Here is a 24,336-nt window from a genome sequence, read left to right as displayed (position 1 = left end):
GGGGGGCGGAGGGAGAAGCAGAACAAGCTCCAGGTAGAATAACATTAGCGAGTATTTGCCCAGTTTCTAAGCCGCAGACATACATTATCTTAGGAAGCCCTTCCTGTTTTACTGGGAAGGGAACTGCCATGCGGAGGAGTTTGCAATAAGGGGTTGGGAACCACTTTTAAACAGGACAATGTATCAGAATAATACCATACACTGTGCTCATACTGCTGAGGATGGGACTAGGCACTGGTTCTCAACCTTCTGGCCCTTTAAATACAGTTCCTCATGTTGTGACCCAACCATAAAATTATTTTTGTTGCTACTTCATAACTGTAATGTTGCTACTGTTATGAATCATAATGTAAATAACTGATATGCAGGATGGTCTTAGGCAACCCCTGTGAAAGGGTTGTGCGACCGCCAAAGGGGTCGCGACCCACAGTTTGAGAACCGCTGGACTAGAGGGCCCAGTTAGCAACTACTGCAACAGTTCAAGTCAGAAATAATGAACTCCTAGGCCAAGTCAGGGGAGCAGAGTGCAGGGAAGAGGGCTGAGGGGAGAAGAGACTGGGTAATGTGGGGAAGGAAGAATGAAGGGATTCAAGATTCCCAGCTTGGGGCATGAGCGGATGGTGTCAGTGCTGCAATACATCAGAAACGCAAGAGGAAAACACGGTGTGTCGTTTGTTTTTGGTGGGGTTGACTGTGGGCTTGTAGGGAGGGACGTTTAGTTTGGGACATGGAGAGTCTGAGGCACCTGTACAATCGCCAGTGAAGACGTGTAATAGAGAGCTGAACGCAGAGGCAGAGGGTACTCAGTGAGTATTTGTAGACGGAGGGAAGGAAGGAGTCCAAAGAGAGATGGAAGCTGGGACCTAGAGCTCAGGCACCATCCGTGCGTGGAGGGCAGTGAGAACGTGAAAGTGGGTAAGACAGCCCGGGGGGCACAGTGGTGAGCTGAGAGAACGGGTCTACGGCCCATCCCAGGAACCAACGACATGGAAGGGACAGGTGAGCAAAGCAAAGCCCTCAGCAGAGACCGAGGATGGACATGCAGAGAGGAAGGAGGAGGCACGCAGCCCGTCAGGGCAGCTCCACCTGTAGAAAGTATAGGTTACCGCCCCCCCCCCCCACCCCCAACAGACCAAGCCTGATCATTCCTTCACATCCATTGAGCACCTCGATGTGAGAGACAAACACGTTCCCTGTGTCGCATCCCACCACCGGGGTACCCCCCGTTTCTCCCAGAGGCAGATCTGAGTGCACGCTTTCTGTCTGGGCACAGACACTTTCTGGACCAACCCTCAGTACCGCCTGAAGCTCCTGGAGGAGGACGACGACCCCGAGGACGCAGAGGTGGTCTGCAGCTTCCTGGTGGCGCTGATGCAGAAGAACCGGCGGAAGGACCGGAGGCTGGGGGCCAACCTCTTCACCATCGGCTTCGCCATTTACGAGGTAGGACCAGCTTCGGCCCAAGAAACACACCTTCGGGGGGCGGGGAGGGGGGGCTCTCAGGGCTCACAGAGAGGTCCTCCGCTCCCCCGACACTCAGCGACCTCAGAACTCCGGGCATCAGGCCCACTGTGTCAGAACCGCTTAGATATGTGTAAGGAGTGAAGGAGCGGATAAAAACCAGGGTTGGGAGGGGGACTGGGGCCGGAGCTGGCATGGGGAGTCAGGCTTATGTATTCGCTCTACAGTTTCTCGTGTTCCCTTCCGACATGCTTTTTGTCTCCATTCAGATCTGAGATCCACAGAATCTGAGTGTCGTCTTTTTCTGTTTCTCCTCAAGGTTCCCAAAGAGGTATAGAGGGCAGCGCCAGCAGCTGTGGGCAGCGTTATCTGGGGCCTGTGTCTGCCTGTGGCACCTCGGGAAGCTTCCTGGTGGGGTGTGTGGGCAGGACTATGATAGGAGAGGGCCTCGCCTGTGTCCCTCAACTCCAGAGCAGGGCCATGACCTCCTGACTACCACCCTCACGCTGTGGCCCTCCCCTCAGAGACGGCCACATACATGCTTTCACACATTCATGGTCACTTGTTCACACTCATATAACACGCTTGCTCACATATACATTCATGCTCACACAATTACACACTCGCCCATCGTCACACAGACACATTCTAGGGGGGACCGCCCTCTTTGGGATGGAGGAGTTGCCTCCCTCGGACCCCAGCTAAGGGCCCTCCTGCCTCCTGGGGTCCTTCGCTGGCCTGGAGGCAACTGGAGTTCACCAGCAGCTCTTCTGGTAAGTGATCCTGGGGGCGGGAATGATAGACTTGACCTTCTGAATCACAACAGAAGAGGAGGAAATGGGTAGGGAGCCCCAGGACACTGAGCTATTTGCGACCTTGGGAATGGGACCAGGGAGTCGGGAAGGGAGCCCTGGGGGGACGGCTGCAGGACAGGGCACCCCTCCCTCCCGGGGGGCTCAGGTGGGCTCTTCTCTCCTCAGATGCACGGGAACAAGCAGCACCTTCAGAAGGACTTCTTCCTGTACAACGCCTCCAAGGCCAGGAGCAAGACCTACATCAACATGCGGGAGGTGTCTGAGCGCTTCCGCCTGCCTCCCAGCGAGTACGTCATCGTGCCCTCCACCTATGAGCCCCACCAGGAGGGAGAATTCATCCTCCGGGTCTTCTCTGAGAAGAGGAACCTCTCTGAGTGAGTCCCAGCCCGCTGTCCACCTGCCCCTGAAGCCCACGTGGCCCCCTCCAGAGCCTGGAGGCCCGAGGCTGCTGGACTGGCTCCGCCAGGAGCCCTGGGCCAGGCTGGCCAGGCTGCACCTCTCCCTCCACTTCTGAGCCACTGGCCACGTCTTCCCTCTTCATTCATTCATTCATTCATTCATTCGTCAGTCAGTCATCCCACAGATGTTGAGGATAGAGCAGTGAACTGAACAGAAATAAATCCCTGCCCTCATGGAGAGTAACATGCTAGCATAAGACCACAAGGTATAGGAAAAGATATAAATAATATAGTATGTTAGAGTCTGATAAGTGATAAGGAGAGAAAATAAAGTAGGAGCTGTTAGGGGAGACTGAACCTTTAGGTGGGGTAGCCAAGGAAGCCAGCAAGGCCCCATGCTGCCCTCTTGGCCACCACAGGTGTGTCCCCGGCCCCTGCCACGCTGGTCTTTGTCCCTGAAAGCAGCAGAGGTCTGTGAGCAGGCGGCTGGGTCATGCCTTTGGGGAGCTCTGGGCAAAGCCAGCGAGAAGCCGTGTGTCTGCACTTGGCTGCTGGGGATGCGCCTACGTGGGACTGGCTCCTGGGGTGGGGGTGTTAGTGCGGGGGCTTCTCTTGAGCTCAGTCCCAACGTAGCTCTGAGAAGTCATGTGACCTGAGCAAATCCTCTCTGTGCTTCCTACTTGCTCCTGGTGACACTGAGCCCCCATGTTTGTGTTCCTCACAGGGATGTTGAAAATACAATCTCCGTGGACCGGCCAGTGGTGAGTGTTTTTGCTCTTAGACACGAGAAGGTCCAGGGGACAGCTGGGCGGTCGAAGGGAGAAGGGATATTGGCAGAGGGAGATGGGAGTCTGGGGTGTGTGCAGCGATTACTCCATCTTACTGCAACTTCTGTTTGGCGTGACCAGAAGGAACGGGTGGACCTTGTGGTCCCGGGCCTATTTCGTCAGTCCAGGGCAGGGGTCCTCAAACTTTTTAAACAGGGGCCAGTTCACTGTCCCTCAGACCGTTGGAGGGCCGGACTATAGTTTAAAAAAAACTATGAACAAATTCCTATGCACACTGCACATATCTTATTTTGAAATAAAAAAACAAAACGGGAACAAATACAATATTTGTATTTGCATGTGGCCCGCGGGCCGTAGTTTGAGAACCCCTGGTCCAGGGGCTGGGAAGTACGGAAGAGAGTTTGAACTATTAAAGCGGGGAGGGGATCAAAGCCACAGGAAGCAATGATAAGAGCAGCAGCTGATACTGGATTATGAGGCACAAGCTCACATAGAGAAAAAAAGGACACAGCTCTGCAGTCGGCATCAAAACCTGGGTCCAGTACCTGAACAATCACATAAATCCTCCAAGTCCATTTCCTGCTCTTTAAAATGGGTGCCTGACCAGGCTGTTGTCAGGTTTGAATCAATGAGATCATGTATGTGAGGTGTCTGGCACAGCCTGGGCCCTCAAATGGTGGCTGTTACTCGTGTGTTTACTTCACCAGGTACCTCTCACGTGTGTCCTTTCACTTGATCCTCACAAGGTTTCTCAGATGTAATAAGGTTATTACCCCTGGTTTTCAAGTAAGGCAGCGGAGATTCAGTGAAGTTAAATGACTCCCTGGAATTCACAGAGCCCTTAAGTCAGCTAAGCAAGGCTCGCAGCCAGATTCTCTGAATGCGCCCTCCCCCCAACGCCATGCTGAGACCTGTCTGGGGTGGGAGGCCAGAGTTAACACTGAGCTGGTGTATATTGGGGTCCCCTTGTGTTGAGGAGTCTGTGGCTGCCTTGGGGCTTTGGGTCCTGGTTAGTAAGTAGTCCCTTGTGCTCTGTGGGTATCTCCTGGGCCAATTAGGAGGCAGCAAAAGCCGCACTGAACTGTCAGCTGGGGCATGACATTCGTGGTTCTAATCCTGACCCTGTCCCGCGGCCAGATCTCCAAGTGCCTGCTGGATGATCGCAGACGTTGTTTTTAGTACTGAGTGCACTTGGCGCTATTCTTATCCTCTGGACGTTGGTCATCATGTACAGTGTTTATCAGCAGTTGCAAACCCGAAAGCTCATGGGAGCTGCATGTCACCTAACTGAGCAGAGCAAGCAGGCGTAGGGTTTTGGTGCCCTGCAGTGGCCTGCAGCTCAGAGCTGGCACCTGGCTCCTGTGTTGGAGGGCTGACTGGCATGGTGGCGACTGTGGCATCAGGGAGGGTGCAAAGCTCAGATGGTGGCCACAGGGGGCTCAGGCTGCCTGACCTAATTTTGCAAAAGAAGCCCCAAACCTGGGTTTCCACCAAGTCTCCCCATGTTAAGTATTTGCTTAAAAACAAACAAACAAAACAACAACACAAAACCCCAAACTCTAAAAATCAAACAAAATTCATTTTGGGGCCAGTGTGGGTTAGCTACCTTTTCGGTGTTTTAGTCATCACCTTCGTTAAAAAATACATTAGGTAGAAGCTAATTTTCTTAGCAGCGTCCAGTAACAGAGGGAGCTGTGGAAATGAAGCCGCAGCGGCGGCCAGTCTCGGGCTGGAGAAGCCTCCTCTCCCTTCGCCCTCCGGGCCCCTGTGGGCTCCGTGTGACCTGGATCTCTGACCCCAGAGCCCACCCAAAGTGCAGAGCCAGGTCACAGGAGGCCAAGGGCCAGGGGATTCTCTGGAAACTTGCTTTTCACCTAATCTGCATGTACTGTTTTCTTTCCTTGTGCAGAAAAAGAAAAAACCCAAGGTGGGTGTCACAGGGTGAGTGGGTCGGCAGCACGGAGTTTTTGTGCACGTGTGTGTGTGTGTGTGTGCGTGTGTGTGTGTGTGTGTGTGTGTGCACGCCCACCAGCCTCACCTCTTCCCCTGCTGCCCCACCTCCTCCTTCCCCTTGCAGCTCTGGGTGCAGAACAGTGAGAGCTAACACCTGCTGAGCGAAGGCTGTGGACCAGGCCCTCTCCCACGTGCTTTCTGTGGATAAACTCAGTCCGTAACAACCCTAGGAGAGTGGTGCGATCATTATCCCCCTTTTCAGAGGAAGAAGCGGTACAGACAGACAGACTGACTTACCCAAGGCCACAGAGCCAGTGAGTGGCAGTCAGCACATGGAGGCAGGCGCAGAGTCTGCGCTCTGAGCCAGCAAGGGAGGCAGCGAAAATGGGCCTGGCCTGGGGGTCTTGCAGAAACCAAGAGCAGCCCCTCGTTCTCAGAAGTGGGCCCGGCAATGCTAAGCACGGCTTGATTCTTCGGGGGAATGGCAACGGGTTCCATTCCTCAGGTACACACAGTGAGATAACGGGAGGGTTCCCATGGGAGTGAGGGTCTCGGATTCCAGCTGCCTGCTCTGTAGACAGGCCAGTTCCTCCCCCTCCTCTCCTTTTCCTGCCCGCTCCCCACTTCTCCTTTTTTCTCAGCCTTCCGGGAAGGGGTAGGAGAGGGTATCTAGAGGGACTACGTCACTGCCAGGGCCCTTATTCAGGGTAAGCCGCTTCTAGACAATGGCCTCTCACTCTGAACCTAGGGCCCCTCTAAGAGATGGGTCTTGAGAGATTCTACGTGCTGCCTGTGTCCAGAGGGCAAAGGGCAGATGGGGGAGAGCCTCCACCCTCACAACCCTAGAGGAGCTGCTCAACCTCACTGGCTTACAGAGGGGAACAAATGAGAGCTACCTACCTGGGCCCCTTTCCCTCCTGGGATCTTGGGGTGTCACCCTGACTCACCGGGGCCTGCGATGGCCCCTCCTGGGTTTCCTGGTTATAATCACTCTGCTGTAAGGACACCGTTGCTAATGGTGACCGTGGGGCTAAGAGCATCTCAAGGGCCTCAGACCAAAGCTTTCATTCCCCCTGTGACCAGGGACGTTTCCTCTGTGTGCCTTTGGGACTGAAAGTCAAACTCAAACTCCCCCAACCCATCCTTGTTCCATTTATCCCATCACTTCCCCTGGCCTCCGGGGCAGTAGTGCCTCTGATAGAACTTTGGTTTGACTGCCCAGAGTATCATCCAGAAATGACTGGCCTTTGGACATCCTTGAGCAGTGGCCACAGGTCATCAGACAATGTTTGGGGCTGGTGTTTATGACAGCATCTGGAAGGACCCATCCACGCGGTCCTCCAAGCAGTGATGCTGGGGCAGACTAGAGCTGACATCCATCAGGCACCTGCCGTGCATCAGGCACCGTGCTGGGGGCAAACATAGTTTTCGATCACAACAGTATCTACAAAGTAGGTGCTGTCACTATTCCTTTCATAGGTGAGGACAAAGATTCAGAGAAGTGAAGCGACTTGCCCAAGGACATGTAACTGATGAGAGGGAAAATGGAACTGGAAATCACATCTGTCTGCCCAAAGCCCACGTGTCTTGCCCTCACCTCTCTTTAATGCAGGCCTCTTACACACCAAAGCCTGTGTCATCCGGATACACACTTGGGCCTGGAGATATGTGCCTGGCATGGCCACACGTCCCCCTCAGACTGACTCCCGTGCTCTGGGATCCCCACGCACTTCAGTTGCTTGGGCAAGACCCTTTGCTTAAAAGGCAGAGCAAGCCAGGGCCATTGGAGCCCGCTAGGAGCCAAAGCTGGGGGCGGGGTGGGGGTGGTGGCTGTGTCCCTAGGTTTGTCCATTCTTGCTCTCCTAGATGAACAGCAGGAAAGGCAGATGGGATGCATAGACCGGTGGGTTCCTGTTCTGCTCCTGTTCACCCCCTTGCTCTCTGCACTGCAGCCACGGTCCTACCTCCTAGCCTTCCGCTGCTTCTGCAGGGCGCATAGCACCAGCCAGGACTGACGCAGCACGCAGCTGCTTTCCACCCTCACGTAACGTCTTCGCTTGCATGAGCATGTCTTGAAAATATCCCTTATATTTGTGTAGCATCTTAAACGTTCTCCAGCCCACTTTCTCATTCAGTATCTCAGGTGACCCCCATAAGAGCCCCGTGAGAAGTGTAGGGCAGGATTCACTGTGCATATAACGGATAAGTAAACTGAAGCCCGAGAGGGTATTTCTCCTATGTGATGGCCAGCCCCGTGTTCTAACCTCTCACCCGCTGGCCATGCCACGAATCAGAGCCCTTTTTCAACTTGTCCCCTGCGGACTCCTAGCGGCCCTTGGAGGTGCGTTAACTGCCCTGACCGTGTAGGGGCACCGAGGGAATAGGCTCTGCCCTCTTCATCAAGCAGAGACGCTCTGGTTTGGTTTGGTTTTAGAAGCTCTGTTTTTAGTGGCTTTACATACACCGGGCTTCTGGGGGAAATCACAGTATCTGACAACCCCTGCACTAGATCATGTTGTTTAGCAGTCTTAGCATTTCCACATGTGCTCACTGCCTTGTTTAACCCCCATAACTTCACCATGAGCAGCTAAGGAGCTGAGGCCCAGGGAGGCTGGGCATCTTCCCCGCGGCTTGTTAGTGGCCGGAACAGAGCTTGGAGTGAGGTTCAGGAGCCCCTACCTACTCGTTCCCTCTTCACTGGACCGGCTGCTCCGGAGGAGGCTGCCCACCTGTCTCCTCAGCCTGTAACCCTGGCTTCCTTCTGCCCCTCCCCCTGCCCCCCTCTGCAGCCTATCATCTTCGTTTCGGACAGAGCAAACAGCAACAAGGAACTGAGTGTGGACCAGGAAGCAGAGGAGGGCAAAGACAAAACAGGCCCCGATAAGCCTGAGAAATCCCCACAGGTTCTGAGCATGCGGCATGAATGGGGTGGCCAGCACACACTGGGGTCTTCTATGCTTTTGGGGTGCTCAAGTTGGAGGGGACCAAGGGTGGGGTGTCTCTTTAACATCTGGCAGTTGGATTTATCTCACTGACCTTTTTCTCTCACCAAGTTCTTCTAAAATTTGGGGTGCTGTCTTGGGGGTTGGCAGCCACATCCAGGCAGTCCCAGGCCTGGGAAGGACAGGCTGGGCTCCCTGCTGGGGCCTGTCCAGCAGGACGATGAGGGAAGCGGGGCAGCAGAGCCTGAGACAGAACAGCTCCTTGTTTCCTGGTGTCCTCGGGCTCGTAACCAAGGGGTTCAGTAGCAGGAAAGGGGCTGACATGAGAGATATCGAGTCCTCCAGAGCCAAGGGGAGGGCTAGCCTGGAGTGGGGAGAGGTGTCATCTAGTGGTTAGTGGAGGTGGGGCTAAGGGACAAAGGCCCATAGACCAATCCAGGGCCACCTCCACTGGGGGGGAGGGGGGGGCAAGCAACGGAGTGGGGCAGGGGCCCTCGGAGGGCTGGGCCTTGATGACAGAGGCAGCTGGGAGACGTCAGAATGGTCTGGCCCCCTTTGTCCTGCTGGGACTCGATTGGTTGGGATGGTCAGGCTCACAACAGTGGAGAGGCTCTAGCTGGTGGGGATGGGGAAAGGGACCACAGGGGCTGTCTGCAAGTCTGCACGGCTGAGTTTCCTGTCTGGATGTCTGGGCCGGGGAGGTATGGAGTGAGGGTCGCTGGCGCCTAGGTGACTCTTATGCCTGCTCACGAGGTTTGACCAGGAAGGCGCATTGCCCTGTACGCAGCTCCTGCTGCCCCTTGGGGCCGTTGTAGGCACTCTGACTCCTTCAGGCCATGAGACTTTCCTCAGGGTCTGTCCATCCCCCACCCATGAGCCAGCTTTCCCTTGTGCTTCCGCAGCCACGGCCTGGCAACACTGACCAGGAAACTGAAGAGCAGCAGCACTTCCAGAACATTTTCAAGCAAATAGCGGGTGATGTGAGTACCTCCAACTCCAACTTCCACAGACACTCCTCACACAACCAGTTACTTCATCATCATTCAGTAGAGGTCATTTGGGTGGAAACAGGGGATATGTGTGGGTAGCACAGACATCCCCAAGTCAAGTCCTTGAGTTTTGGACAAACACACCCATGGGGTGGCTCTGAGGCCTTTGGCTGAGCTGCCCACTGCAGTCCTGACAGCCCGGGTGCAATGTCCGCCTTCCACAGAAAAGCCCCGCTTCCCAATGGCAATAGCACTGACAGGGACCGTACAGACAGGGGCAGCCGGAGCTCATTTTGCAAAGCCTCTGTCCAGCAGCTCTGTTCTCTTGAACGTGACTCCCCTCCCTTCCTGCCCAGGACATGGAGATCTGTGCAGACGAGCTCAAGAATATCCTGAACTCAGTTGTGAACAAGCGTGAGTGGCTCAAGCTGTCTGTGCGGGATGGTGGGCAGGTGTGTGTGTGTGATCTGAGAGTAGTTCCTCTTCTCCACACCTCCCAGATAAGGACCTGAAGACACAAGGGTTCACGCTGGAGTCCTGCCGTAGCATGATTGCTCTCATGGATGTATCCTTCCTGCCACCCTTCCCAACCCTCAGGGGGCCAGGGCAACAATGAGGGGTGCCCAGTCAGGCAGAGGGGCCCAAAATCGCACCCAAGGAAAAGGCTTAGGGAGGTCCTGAGTCAGAACCTCCAGCTGCTGGTTTAAAAGGGGCTATTGGAGGAGGTACACGTTGGGAAGACCATTGGTTGTGACCAGCCCCTGGGCCCTGCTCTTACCTCAGGCGGGGATTCTGGCTGGGCCCTGGCCAAGGAGGCAGGTTCCCTGGGTCATAGACACTACCTTTGATTGGGGAGGTTTGGAGGGGAGGGTTAAGTACCAGGACAGGGCATTAATACAGGACAGTGGCTAGCATATCCTGGGCAGAGCCTTCCTATGGGGCTACCTTCCCTGCAGAGCCTTCTAGAAACCCCCTCCCAATCCCAGAGGATTTTGCTATGTGTACCCTGTAGCCCTGACCTTCCTCCAGACAGATGGCTCTGGGAGGCTGAACTTGCAAGAGTTCCATCACCTCTGGAAGAAGATCAAAGCCTGGCAGGTGAGGAGAGAGAAACAAGTGTGGGAGAGAAGGAGGAAATTGAGTCTGGGGTTTAGTGTGAAACCACTGACCTCAAATTTCCTATTGCCAGAAAATTTTCAAGCGCTACGACACAGACCAGTCCGGCACCATCAACAGCTACGAGATGCGAAATGCAGTCAACGATGCAGGTGCTGGGAAAGGGGGCGGCGGTGGCTGGGGGTGTGGACTGCAGCTGGTGGAAGCCAGAATGGGAGGCGGGAACTAGGCCACTGGGCGCTACTGGAGAAAGGGAGGAGAAAGGGCTTCTCATGGTCCTTCCCCAAGAGGCAGGGACGATAGAATGCAGGCCTAAGGACTGCAGCTCTACTGCCTCCTCTCAAGTGCTCCCTCCACAGGATTCCACCTCAACAGCCAGCTCTACGACATCATCACCATGAGGTACGCAGACAAATACATGAACATCGACTTCGACAGCTTCATCTGCTGCTTCGTCAGGCTGGAGGGCATGTTCAGTAAGTGGGGGCCACCACCCCGCTCTCCTGTGCCCTTCCCGCCCCCTCCCGCAGTGAGAGCTGTGGCTGATCATCCCGTCTGCTCCGTCTGGAATGAACAAAGGCGAAGGCCCTCTTTAGGCTCAGAATGGGTTGGCAAAGGGAGGGCTATAGGTGACACTCTGCCTGGCAGAACATGGCCCTCTGAAGAAGTTACAGTAGTAGAGGGAGAGCGAGCCTGTGGCCTCTGGCCTGTGTTCCTTCTTCCACAGGAGCTTTTAATGCATTTGACAAGGACGGAGACGGCATCATCAAACTCAGCGTTCTAGAGGTAAAGCCTGCAAGAAGCAGTACACTCCCCTTGTACCTTAAAATTCAAGGTGGAGTCCCCGAGGCAGACTGGGCCGGGGGCTCCTCACTTCCCAGTGGTGTGGCAGGACGGCGCAGGAGAGGAACAGGACGGGAAGCACAGTGGGGAATGTGGCTCATGGGGAATGTACACACCAAAGGGTCCTCATTCCTAAACTGACTTTACGCTGGGAAACACGTACCTTCCCAGGAGAGATCTGGGGGAGGATGCTGCTGCTTCCTGTAAAACCTTCCCAGGCTGAGCCTTTCCCCCACCCTGTGAGAGCCCGAGGGCTGGACTCTGTTCTTGTTTGCATTCTGATCTTGGGACTTCCTTTCAGTGGCTGCAGCTCACCATGTATTCCTGAACCAAGACGGCCTCAGCCAAGGCCGTGTGGGATCACTCGGGATGTTTCACCCAATACTAGAACCACTTACCTCAGAGGCTGCGGTACTGCCTCCAGGCGCCCCAGCAGGCCTCCAGGCGCCTCATCGGTCTTGTTCCTCCTCTACTTCACTACGACTCAGCCTCAAGGCATCTGTCCATCTGTCATGCCCAAACTAACCCTTTAGTTAAGGAACTTTGTCCTTTAGCTGGTGGCAAGTGTCTGTCTGCCTCAGCTAGTTGTGGCTCCGTGGAGATTTGCTTGGAACCTGAGCAGCCTCAGCTCTGAAGCACATGGTCTACTTAGCGGCAGTGCCCCGGGCTGTTCACAGAAGCCTTAGCCAATGGCAATCAGTACCTCCTGTGCTGGATCCCTCTACCACCCACTGGACAATCACCAAACAAGCCCTGGTTCTGTCTGATTATTTCGGGATGGGCCTGCTCTGGAGGAAACTAGCTCAGTGACAGAGAGCTGGATACTGTGGGTTGTGACTCATAAGCCTGGCTGCATTCTGAAAAAAAGTAGATCTAAATAAAGGCAGGTTCTATTGTGTTTTGTTTTCTCACATTTAGGTATCAGCCGTGGGCTGAATAGCTTCCAATCCTACATTCACGTATAGAGAGCTCAAGTTTCATTACACAATGAAAAACACACACATACACAAATAAACCCCGAATCCCACTTTAATCATATCTATTTGTGTTTCCTGGGCATAGAAATCACTCAGATATATGAGGAAATGGAGGGGAATGGCTCTTGGTACACAGAACAAGAATAAATGGGTCACCCCATAACAGGAGGGTCACTTATCCTATATAATAAAAGCCTATATGCTAATTGTCCATCCAACCATTTAACCAGTTGCTATGGTGCACACTGACCACCAGGGGGGAGATGCTCCAACTGTAGGTTAGCTTGTTGCTGGGGTCCAGCTGATCCGGACTGGGTGAGATGGGCTGGACATGCCCTGGAGCCCTCCAGCAGTCCTTCCTGGCCCCGATCGTGCACCAGTGGGGTCCCTCGACCTGGCCTGTGGGGATTGGGCGGAAACCAACTCTCCAATATCCCCCAAGGGGTCCCGGATTGCAAGAGGGTGCAGGCCAGGTCAAGGGACCCCACCGGTGCACAAATCCATGCACCAGACCTCTAAGTATAATGGAGCAGAAATGTAGTTTTTAATCTTAGCTCCTCCAATAATTAATTGACTCTGTGTATGACCTTGACAAACTTATCTGGCCCATGGTCTGTGGCTTATCTATACCATCTTGTGTTTTCCACCCAATTTTCTTCTTAGTCTCTGTACCAACATGGAAAAGAAGGGGTTGGCTAGGAATGTGCAGATAAGGTAACAAAAGTAAACAATTTGTAAAAGTACTTTATTTTCCTCTTGTATTTGCTTTGTAACTTGCTTTTACAAAGTTATGAAGTTCACAGGTTTATACCAAAATGTAAGAAGGCTAAGCTATTTGCTTAATAACATTTTTGCAGTCAAATGTCATCTGATTTCAGTTTTCTAATCCATATTCAATATAAAAAATTCGCATGCTAGAGCAGCTCTAGGGCACGTGTTTCTCTTAGGCAGGAAGAAGATCTTCAATAGCCTTTCCTCTTTGACTCCCCTCGTTCCCAATCCCATTGGGCTACTACCTTGAATTTAGAGCAAACATGGGAAATTTTAGTGCATGTGGCCCAGCAGGGCCCCATACCTGGGAGTTGGAGGTGAGGTTAGGGATTACTGTCTGATAAGCAGTAGGTGTGGTTTACATCATCATTTCACATCCACTGGCATATGGGACTCAGTATAACCAAATCGTCACCACAGCTCCTATTCCTAGTCCTTAGACAGCTCCTTTGCCATCCTGAGGGTCCTGATGATGTGGGGCAGGGACGAGATCACTATCATCAATGTGGCAGGCCTGGCCTTCACAGCAATTCTGAAAGCTCTCCTTGAGGCAACAAGAACAAAATCTGTCCGTCAGTGTATATTAATGGCAGTTATTTGAGCAAACCAGGGGGAACATGCTGTTCAAATATCACATCGCAATATACTTTGATCTCCCCTCCAATGAATTCTCTTCCATAAAACATACCATACCATTCCACTAAATGTTGTACACCTACTCCCACCAAACCATCCACATACCTAGTCACTAAAGTTGCCCACTGTATAATCTACCCAAGACCCCCAAAAAACAAAAACAAAGAAACCTTTGTTCAGGAAATAATCACTCAAACAGCAATGATTTTGCCTATAACTTATAAGTAGGTCAGGAGCTAAACACTCAATTGCTAAGGAGACAGAAAAAACTTCTCCCCACAAAAGCAGGAGTGTGGTAGCAATAATGTTCTCTTCAAGTAGCATCAGATCAAAATTAATTCTTTGCTCTTAAGAGTTTTGTTCGCATTGTGTTTAACCGGGTAGAAACATATGCCAAAATACATTTTGAACCTGATTCAAACTTTAGGATAAAACTTGAAGTGACTGATATTATATCAGAACAAACTGCCATTAAAACACTAGCACATGCACACAAAAGGATTCATACCAGGGTTTCCTCGGCTTCTAGCCTTTAGAAGTAGGCACACATAATTAAAAAACAACGTTCTAAAAAATGGCCTCCGACTCCTGATAAGAAATGTCAGGTTCTGTCAGGTCATGGAACGGTTTCCTTTCTTCATAAAGTACTAAATACCAGAGTTTATGCAAACCCGACAGCTCTTCTCTGAGGGCGACAGAGGGCTAGAATCAGTCAGGACATCAAAGAAGACTTAAAAATGGCCAAAATTCTGCATAACTTTCAAGACACTTTAAAGCAATAAGCATACATAAGCAGCCAAAATGTTTATGGTGCATTTATTTCTAAACAGAACTAGAACAGTGTGTTTAGGATAGCACACTCACCTGATGTTAAATTTTACACATCCTTAAAACAAAAACATTATTGCTACTGCTTCAAAGGACATTTCTACGAAATGAGGAAAAGTATTCCAAGTACAGGTGCCCATCTGTATACACATGTACAAGGATCATTCATATACGCCATGGCAGGCAGACTGTGCACAATTCCACCAAAGGGAAACCCAAACTGGTTCTCACTGACTCTACCTGCAAAGGTTCCCCTCACTTGCCCAGCACCTGCCCTACAAAGCTCACCACTCTCGTCTTTGCAGACACGTCCGTCCTCAGGCAGGACAGAAGGACACCTGTGCACCAGTGCATGCAAGACTTTCTTCCCACACTCCCCAGCCGTCTGAGAAATGCTGCTTCACTACCCAGAGAAAAATGCCAGGTTTGGCAATAAGTCCAAATTCACTCTCCTGGGAATTTACCATTCCCAAACCCACAGGACAGCCTGGCTTCTCTGGTCACCTGTACCGGAAATGGGGGTGAGAGGTGGGAAAAGCTTCATAATCTCATAGAGAAACAGCACAAATAGTCTTGATACAATAAGATTAACTCGGGTCTCTCTCAAGTGTCATGTAAACCTCAATAGTGTGGTTAACAAAAAAGTTTTCCCATTCACAAACACAGAAGTAAATAGCTTGTGGGCCATTCATTATCTAGTAGTAGCTCCTTTAGTAGGTCTTAATCTTTTGGATCCAGTAAAAATCATTAGAGCCTTCCCTGGGAAAAAAGGACACATACTTCATCTTGCATACAAGTCCAGGGGGTTCGCACACCCTCCTGAAACCTGTCCATGAATCCCCAGTGAAGTCCTCCTGCCCTAGAGCCAGAGTGGAGGGGGCAGGCGAGCAGATGTGTGCGCACCGACAGGAGAGGGGAGAAGCCTGGGTGCTCTGCAATCCTAGAACAGAGTAGGGGCCGCATCCCGAAGCGTGGCTGTGCGCACCGTGCTGCTCTCCCTTCCTCTACCTCCCTGAAGAACCTTTCAAAGTGAACCCAGAAACAAAAGAATGGAAAGCAACACGTCTACAGCTTCTCTTCGGAGTGCGGAGAAAAGCCCAAACCACGCAGTCTCACTAAGGCTTTGTTACTGTGGCTGCTCTCCACGGACAGGTGGTCTTTAACGTCACCAGACTCCACTCTTTCTTCCCAACTAGTGGAGAGGTGAGGGCAAGACAGCGGTTTTAGAAACCAGTTTCTAAGAAGCCTGCTGAGGCCCTAAAAACCGGATTCAGATGCTTTATCCTAACTCCCCTATCTTGGGGGCTGCAGGTGAGTGCAACGCATTCTGTAGGTTTCAATCCCACAGCAGCCTGGAGTCAGAAACTGCAAAGGGAGGTCAAGGCTGCACCTCCAGGTCAAACAGCCCGGCCACCCCTGCAGCAGTGATGCCCCGGTCTCACAGCACCACTGCACGTGGACAGTAGGTCGGTGTGCTGCCCTGACCAAACACTCCAGCGAACCTTGCAGAGAGGGTCGCCGGGGAGCACTGTCCGTAAGGACTTGCCATTGTGTGATGTGCTGTCTCAACTCCTAAAATAGTCAGCTGAGCAGTCACTCTACCTGCTAAAAATCTACTGTCTTCCTTTACATTTAAAGCCAGCTCTGTCATCTACAAAGCAAAAGAATACTGACACACACTAAACATAATTGTTAAGAAGAAAACTATTTGCTTCCAATTTAAATACCCAGTTATTACAAGCAGAAAAATTAAAACTGATCCTAAAAATCTAGCATTTGAACAAACTGGTACTTAAAGCTTGACTACAAGTTTAAACCATCATAAGAACATAAAGTAAAAATCACAAACTGAAATCAGTAAAACAACATGATTAGGGTCAAATCAGGTAGCCAATTCAGACCTGCATCTTTAATAAACATCTGGAGAACACCAGTAGCATAAATTACCATATGCCACGCTGTCCCAGGAGTATGATTCCTGAAAATCTGACAAACCTCCAGCAAGATCTTAAAGTGTAACCTATCATCCCACAGAGCTGCTCAGACTCACCCTAGTGGTAAGTCTGATTGGTAATCACTTTCTCCTTCCCCGCTTCACAGGGGAAGGGAGGAGAGTGGCCCGTGTGAGGGGCCAATGTGACATTCGTTCAGCTAATGACTTCCCAACATGGGAGGCGAAAACTTCATGAATCAACTTTACTTTCATCCTCAGCATGTCGTTCGATGTGTCCTGTAGCGTCCTAGGAATAAAGGGAAAAGAGCCCATGAGAGAAGTTGGCAGGAAAGACAAACTCCCACGCAAGGAGAGCTTCCTGGGTACGTTCTATGATCTACACATGAAAGGCAGTTAGGACCCAGCATTCTTCATTTGAAACCTCATTATGCTCTCTCTCAAATCTATCAGTAATAAAGAAAAAGCCCTCGGCTCCCCTATCTATAATAATAAAAGCGTAATATGCTAATTAGACCGGACGTCCTTCCAGACAATCTTCTGGACGACGCTGGGGCTGCGAGGGAAGCCTGGGTCCCGGGTGCCAGAGGGAAGCTGGTGGGGGCAGCTGGAGGCAGGAAGGCCTACTCTTGCACGAATTTCGTGCATCGGGCCTCCAGTTTATTATAATTCTGAACATTCTGATGAGGCAAAAGGTTTCCAAACCCTGCTCCCAGGGGTCAAATGAACTCAGGTTGACCTCAAATCCCAATGTACCTGTTTGGATCCTTTCCTAGCAGTAAAAAAAGCATCACAGTTCTTCCAGCGACATTTCAGAGTCTGAAAGTTTGGATTTGTATGGTCAGTCAGCAAATGTTGTTTTAAGTGATCTACAACGCCAAATATCAGAGAGCAACCATGCCACTGGAGAGAAATAGAATGAAAAAGTTAAAAAGGGAACCAGAAACATGCAAATAGACCATTCCTATCTGTATACCATAAATTTGATGAAAACAAAAAATAAGCCCCTTATTATTTAATTTATTCTTGCCGAACCAAACAAAGCCAGACAATCAAATTAATGATCAATATGACAAGGAACCTTGAAAAGACTGGGAAGTCTTCTAACATTTTGGTATTTTAAGAAGGCAAAGCACTAAGTTAGTCAGTACATTGTTAAGTTAATAAATATGTATAGACAAGTTACCATAAAATTCAGTTTATATCATACTTATTCTTTATCTTGCCATCATTAAATGAGTTTCTTTGTCCATTTATTTAAAAAGACAAAGAGAAAAATAAAAATAAAAATAAAATAAAAAGACAAAGAGTGTTCCTGTGATACTGAAAGGGCTGTTTTGAATAATTTTAAGAACTACTGACTTGTAAACTTAAAGGTAAAAGGGCCTGATTAAAAAGAAAAAAAATTTTGTGGAAATATGTGTTGTAGAAAACTGTTTGCCATGGAAGCTGGCTTTCCACAAATCACCTGAATCACAGTATTGTGGCCATCTATTTTTTTTTAAACTATAATTTTACTTCTCAATGTGACTAGCTTCCAATCGTTAGTCAGAAAGCATAAGGACTCTTTGTCTTGGCTTTTCCCCTACAGGCTTGCTGGTAATAAATCTTATGGTTCTGATTCTAACATGTTCATTTCTAAAATGTAACACAAATTTGAGCACTTCCTGTCAGTACCTCCCATCTCTCTAGCTTTAAAACCAGACAGTATTTTCCCCATTGCTCTAGATAAGCTAACTCTGTATGTGTATACTCTTGCATCCTGTCATACTAGATTTGCTTTTCTTCAATAAGAAGACTAAAAAGCAAACAGTAATGTGTAAAAAGCTGCAAAGTAATTAAGCTCTGGACAAGCCCCAAATCAAATTTTAGAACAGCGTTTATTCCATCAATCTGAAAAGAAGATTAGGGTTGGGGGGGCGGGGGGGGGCGGATTTAGTGTCATAAACTTTTCTTTGGTCACTGATATTAGAGCTGATGAAACAAATTAAGGCTTATAAGGGATAAGTGTGAACATTTTGAGGGTTAATCACCTGCACCCACCCCAAAATAAAAACTATGCAATTTAGCCTAGAAAGCTGAAATTTAACACTTCAAGAAGACAAATTTTTATTTGCCGATCCCCCCCCCCCAAAAAAACCAATGAGAACACAAACCAAAATATTAATATGTGTAATCGGTAAGGAATGGGTGTAGATTGGGCAGGTCAGGAAAATAAACACTTTTACTTTTTCATATACTTATGCACTGTTGCTATATCTGTAAGAATGTACTGATTTTATAATAAAACAAAATAAAAACCACCCGGTAGATAACCTGAGTGGAGGGTATATAAATATACTTCATTTCCAAACTTAAAACAGATTTTCCATTAAAGAAATATAGAAAAGCATTAATGTACGTTTTTAAAAAATAAGCTTCCTTGTCCTACAGTGGAATGCATAAAGTGGTTGCTCAAACAGAAAAAAGCTACACTGATGATGATGAAGGTCTATAAATTAGCCTGGAGTTAAGCAACTCCGAACAGTTTCAGTCCTTACCCAGCAGCGGTAATTCTGCATCAGATTTAGCCTCACGGCCTGAATACTGCCATCGTAACAGCCAGTATAAATCTGGAGAAAGAGGTTTATCATATCAGACGAATACACACACACCAAAAAACTATGAAACATCCTCAAAATAAGAGTCAAAAGCTACTTATAGCAACTTAAGAAAATACTGACACTAAACCAATACCAGTCCCATGGCACAATGGGAAAGTATCCTCTAGCTCTTTCCTTCTAGACCCTTCGACGCTGTGCTCCTTCCAGAGCCGCTCTAGGGACCCTGGCTCACAGCTAACCTGGCAGCTCAGAGGCATCACCTACACTTGAACTGGCGCAGCGGTGGCTTCCACTGGGCATTCCGTATTAGGCATCTGTATGCCATTGGAACACAGGGTTCTACTACTCAGAGTCTGAAAAACCATCCATTCGTGTTCAACTTCATAATTGAAAAATAAAATAAGTCAAGGATTAGCAGAGTTAAATGGGCTGGCTTCTACTTTTCGGCATGCTATAACTATGTCATACTGGCCAAAACTCCTGACTCCGACATTCTGTTCAGATCATAATGTCTCTGGAAAAAACACAATCTTTTAAAAAAAAAAATCTTAAATTTATCTTTTACTTAATGATACTATCAGATTTTTATTGCAATTATTTAGCTATTAATAGAAAATGAAATATTCAACAATTTTACTAGGTTTTACCTTGATAATAGTATGCCAAGAAATGGAAAGGCAATCAATAATGAGGCATATCAGAAACAGATGTCATTTTTGGAAGTGACAAGTATTAACATTATTATCAGTTTGTAGAATTGTTAGTAAATACATTCAAAGGCAAATGTGTGGCATGGCAAACAACACTCACCATACTTTTATGGATGGTCATACACATAATCATGTCTTTGTGTCCTCCATAAACTTGCAATCGATCATGGGACTTAGGTAGAGAGAAAAAACAAAAAGAGAATTAAGGTTATTTACACCTTGTGATTAATAAGCATAGTCCCTGAAGGCCTTTGGCAGGTTTAAAACTATACGTGAGGCACCTGTAGCATTTTTTTTTAATCCTCACCTGAGGATATGTTTTTGGTTTTTGTAAACTGATTTTTAGACAGAGAGGAAAAGAGAACCCCCCCCCCAGACAGACAGAGAGAGAGAGAGAGAGAGACAGAGAGACAGAGAGAGAGAGAGAGACATCAATGTGAGAAACACTGATCAGTTGCCTCTATTACATGCCCAGGGATTGAACCTGCAACCTGGGTATGTGTTTGACCAGGAATCAAACCCACAACCTTTGGTGTATAGAATGGTGCTCCAACCAACTGAGCCACCCAGCCATGGTTCGGTAGCATTTTAACAGAAATATAATCTAGCCCTAGCTGTTTTGGCTCAGTGGCTAGACCATGGGCTGGCGGACTGAAGGGTCCTGGGTTTGCTTCCGGTCAAGTGCACATACCTTGGTTGCAGGCTCCTCCCAGGCACAGGCCCTGGTCAGGGCATGCGAGAGGCAACCAATTGATGTTTTTCTCTCACATGGATATTTCTCTCTGTCTTACCCTCTCTCTCCCACTCTCTCTAAAATCAACTGAAAAATATCCTGGGCTGAGAATTAAAAAAAAAAAAAAACAAGAAAAAGAAATATAATCTAGCTCTAGCCAGTTTTGCTCAATGGTTAGAGTATTGGCCCATGGGACTGAAGGGTCTTGGGCTCGATTCCCAGTCAAGGGCACATACCTCGGTTGCTGTCTCAGTCCCTAGCCCTGCCTAGGGTGCATGCAGGAGGCAGCCAATCAATGTGTGTCTCCCACATCGATGTTTCTCTCTGTCTCCCCCCGCCCCCACCATCCATCCCTTACCTTCCACTCTCTAAAAATCAATGGAAAAATATCCTTGGGTGAGGATTTTAAAAAAGAAAAATATACTCTAATGGCAATCTTTCTAGTAAGTCCTCCTCCCAAGGGAGAAGTTGGTAATTGGAATTAATACAACCAATTTCTGTACTTTCAAAGTCTCCAACTTCAAATTGCATTTAGGCAAGTAGATGGGTTTAGAGACTGCAGTTGCTGCCCAGAAACCATTTAAATTTTGATGCCTATGAGGCTGACCACGCATCCCAGAGCAATGTTTCTGAAAGCACAGTCCGGGAATCAGCTGCTTCATGATTACCCAGAGTGCCTGTGAAAAATGCCGATTCCTGGGCCCCAACCCGACCTTACTATATTAAAACGTCAATATCAAACCTAAGTAGACAGTCTCCCCAAATCATTCAAGCAAAATACTGGATCTAAATTCTACCTGTAATTCGTAGACACGAACAAATTTATCCAGGCAAGCAGTCACCATCACTTTTCCCAGGATGTTCACCACAGTCACTGCGTGATTGTGGCCTTTATAGATCCGCACGAGCTCCCCAGTCTGCATCGGGGGAGAGAGGAGTCAGCAGACTTTCCAGGTATCTTCCTACTTTGAGATGTATGATTCTCTAATTCTAAAAGTGATAATTGTGAGGCTTCTTGTACAACCACACAGCTACACTAATTGTAACAGCTGGAGTACCCTTACAAGCATTTGTTACCCACACGAACTATATGAAATGTATTCTGATGGAGAAAACTTAGTGTCACAGAAAAAGAAGGGTCACAGCTCTATCCGTATGTATTTTATAGCTTCCGAAGTACAGTTGATCCTTGAACAACGCAGGGGTTAGGGGCGCTGGCCACAAGCAGTTGAAAATCAGCATATAACTCTTGACTCCCCTAAAAGTTAAGTTGTCCCTCAGTATCTATGGAAGAATGGGGCTAGAACTGTATCCCAATATCCTAAAGACACCAAAATCCTAGGTTCAAGTCCTCTATATGAAATGGCATAGAATAGTGCATACAGTCAGCCCTCCACATCTACGGATTCATAATCACAGATCAAAAACAGTACAGGTATTTATTGGGGAAAAATCCACATATATATATGGACCCAAGTAGTTCAAACCTGTATTGTTCACAGGTCAACAATATTTTTACTTTTATCATTTCATTGGATCTGGGTAAGTCCCTGAGCACTTGGATTATCCCCAGGATTACAGACCAGGAACGAGGCTTCAAAGAGTTGCCTCTATGACGTGAGTAGTCTCTCAGCTGTTTTCGTTCTATTTTAAACTATATATCATATCCACTTTCTTAGCGCCTCAGGTGCTCAATTTATCTCATCTAAATGCAGCATTCACACTAAACCTTACATAAACATTGAGTCTGTCCCCTATTAAAAATTCTGATGAGGTCAGAATTTCTAGGGTACTCAGTATTACCTAAGGGCGTGTGCACAGGGATTATTACTAGGCCTCTCACTGGAAAAGGGGCTTAATTTACATTGTAAGAGATCTGACGAATCCTTCAAGCTTTAACCACCACTCTATTAAAGATTTCTTTACGCCAACAGGGCTTACATGAATGTTGTGGGCATGGACTGACTGATCACTGGAGCCACTGAACACAAGGTCATTCACCACCTTAAAGAAAAGAATTCAATGAGTTAGATTTGGTACAAGGTTCTGGGTTTCCTCTGTAACTTGCAATGTAAATTGGTGAATTCTAATTTTGATGAGCATAGACCAGGTATAAAATAAATTTCTCAAATTTTCTGAACTGAAACGCATGTCCTATCACCAGGTACTCTGATGAATTGACAGTGTATATTTGGGTCTGTTACCACTTCAGAATGATTATAGAGAAGGGCATTAGAATGTATCTATAGTCTACAGTAAAATACACTTTTATTGTTTCTAAGTTAACATATTAAAAAAAATAGCACATCCCTTGGTGACCCCGGCCTGAGGAAAAGGACTGTAACCTCCTTCCACTTTTCAAGATGACTGTGTTCTAAATAAGGCATCAGACAACACGGAAAACGTCATTCCAACCGTCCACTTGTGCCAGACAGCTGGCTCCTGTGCTGCCCTGTACTTGCCTTCATGCAGAGAATGGTCTTGCTGTGGCCCTCCAGGGTTCTGAGGAGGAGTCCATTCCGCGCGTCACGCACGCTAATGGTACAGTCGTAAGACCCCACGACCAGCAGCTTTCGGGCACCTTCCTGAGCTGTGGCTAGACAGCTAACTGCCCGAGGGCCGTGGCATTCAAAGATTTCGAGTCGTTTGTTGTTCTGAAAAATAAGTCACCATTATATGGAATAAAAGCAACTTAGCTGGTAAATCTCAAAATCAACTAACCCAAATCACTCACTACTTTAACACAAACTAAATTCTACTACCTGTACTTAAGTTCTCTTACCCATTCCCCAATCTTTAACTTCCCACCTCTGCCGTTCCTGTACCAACTCCTTGTGTTCATGAGTCTCTCCGCTCCATTCCAGTGGGGGCAAACTCTCATCTTATGAGTTCATTTCTAACTTCAACCACACTGTCCTGATCATAACTGGAACCTGGTTCTCTTTTTACGCCCTTCCTCACGTTAAGTTAATGATAATGAATGATCACCTTTTTTCACTCTTATTTTCTATGTCACAGTCCCAGGAACTCCTTCACTATTTTTTCCCCAAAGTTGAGAATGGCTTTCTTAGGTAAGTTAATGATAATGAATGATCACCTTTTTTCATACTCTTATTTTCTATGTCACAGTCCCAAGAACTCCTTCACTATTTTTTCCCCCCAAAGTTGAGAATGACTTTCTTAGACAATTTCAATAAGAGTCTGTCCTCCACCTCTCTGCCATTCTGATGTTCCTGACTTCTAGTTCTATGGCATCTTTCAGGACAGTCAGAGTCCCATGGTCACACCCTGAATTCCCAACATTCCTTTCTCTTAGATCTCAGACTTGTTTCCCTCATCCCCACACCAATCTTGTTCATAAAGTTTCCCACTTCCCCAAAACCTCAAAAAATGTACTTGAGGTGCATGCAGGTGGTAAAACACCCAGAAACTAATAAGCACAGAGCAGCACAGCTGGGGCAACGATTTCAGCCACCCTGAGGTGTTAGGGAGACAGACTGAGAGTTCGGCCCATTGGTGGAAAGCCCTGGTAAACTGCCTTCGCTTTCAAGCACAGAATTCTAGTTCGGTAAGGCTTCAAAATTCACATCTCTGCAGAGTCTCAAATCTCTGCCTTGAGGTCCATCTTCTTTGGTTTTTCAACCATTTAAAGACTATCTGAATTTCTTGTCATCATCTTTCAACTAAGATGCTCCTGACTTCTACCTACCTTCGATACAATAAACTAATAAAAGAGAAAAGAATTAGGTAATTATCAAATTTCATTGATTAAAATCGTTTGAATTTATTCTTTCTCCTTTATTTCTATCACCCTTTCCAAAT

At 48.3% G+C, this 24,336-nt stretch overlaps 2 protein-coding genes across 6 annotated transcripts in view; one reads left to right on the top strand and one right to left on the bottom strand.

The window, feature by feature from the left end:
• CAPN3 (calpain 3) overlaps window positions 1-12,203 on the top strand; it is a 49,328-nt gene extending 37,125 nt beyond the window's left edge. For 2 of the 5 annotated variants that reach the window (XM_006778047.2, XM_006778050.2), the window contains 14 exons: window positions 1,274-1,443; window positions 1,781-1,792; window positions 2,442-2,650; window positions 3,399-3,435; window positions 5,372-5,389; window positions 8,205-8,318; window positions 9,260-9,337; window positions 9,703-9,760; window positions 9,847-9,911; window positions 10,376-10,444; window positions 10,536-10,614; window positions 10,822-10,938; window positions 11,190-11,248; window positions 11,607-12,203. In XM_006778047.2, coding sequence (XP_006778110.1) covers window positions 1,274-1,443; window positions 1,781-1,792; window positions 2,442-2,650; window positions 3,399-3,435; window positions 5,372-5,389; window positions 8,205-8,318; window positions 9,260-9,337; window positions 9,703-9,760; window positions 9,847-9,911; window positions 10,376-10,444; window positions 10,536-10,614; window positions 10,822-10,938; window positions 11,190-11,248; window positions 11,607-11,633 — 1,112 coding nt within the window. In that variant the 3' untranslated portion in view covers window positions 11,634-12,203. The remainder of the gene's footprint in view (window positions 1-1,273; window positions 1,444-1,780; window positions 1,793-2,441; window positions 2,651-3,398; window positions 3,436-5,371; window positions 5,390-8,204; window positions 8,319-9,259; window positions 9,338-9,702; window positions 9,761-9,846; window positions 9,912-10,375; window positions 10,445-10,535; window positions 10,615-10,821; window positions 10,939-11,189; window positions 11,249-11,606) is intronic. The other 3 variants (XM_006778052.2, XM_006778051.2, XM_006778049.2) reach the window with 2 other exon arrangements.
• An 803-nt stretch (window positions 12,204-13,006) lies between these two features.
• The window catches only part of ZNF106 (zinc finger protein 106), a 57,448-nt gene continuing 46,118 nt past the window's right edge, over window positions 13,007-24,336 (bottom strand). The window contains 7 exon segments of the mRNA XM_006778046.2: window positions 13,007-16,757; window positions 17,225-17,371; window positions 19,009-19,080; window positions 19,882-19,953; window positions 21,312-21,431; window positions 22,456-22,518; window positions 22,977-23,168. Coding sequence (XP_006778109.1) covers window positions 16,701-16,757; window positions 17,225-17,371; window positions 19,009-19,080; window positions 19,882-19,953; window positions 21,312-21,431; window positions 22,456-22,518; window positions 22,977-23,168 — 723 coding nt within the window. The 3' untranslated portion in view covers window positions 13,007-16,700.

This window comes from Myotis davidii, unplaced genomic scaffold (genome assembly GCF_000327345.1).
Source record: "Myotis davidii unplaced genomic scaffold, ASM32734v1 scaffold46, whole genome shotgun sequence".
Lineage (NCBI taxonomy): Eukaryota > Metazoa > Chordata > Mammalia > Chiroptera > Vespertilionidae > Myotis > Myotis davidii.
Note: the sequence above shows the minus strand (reverse complement) of the source record. Positions and strands in the feature narration are given on the sequence as shown.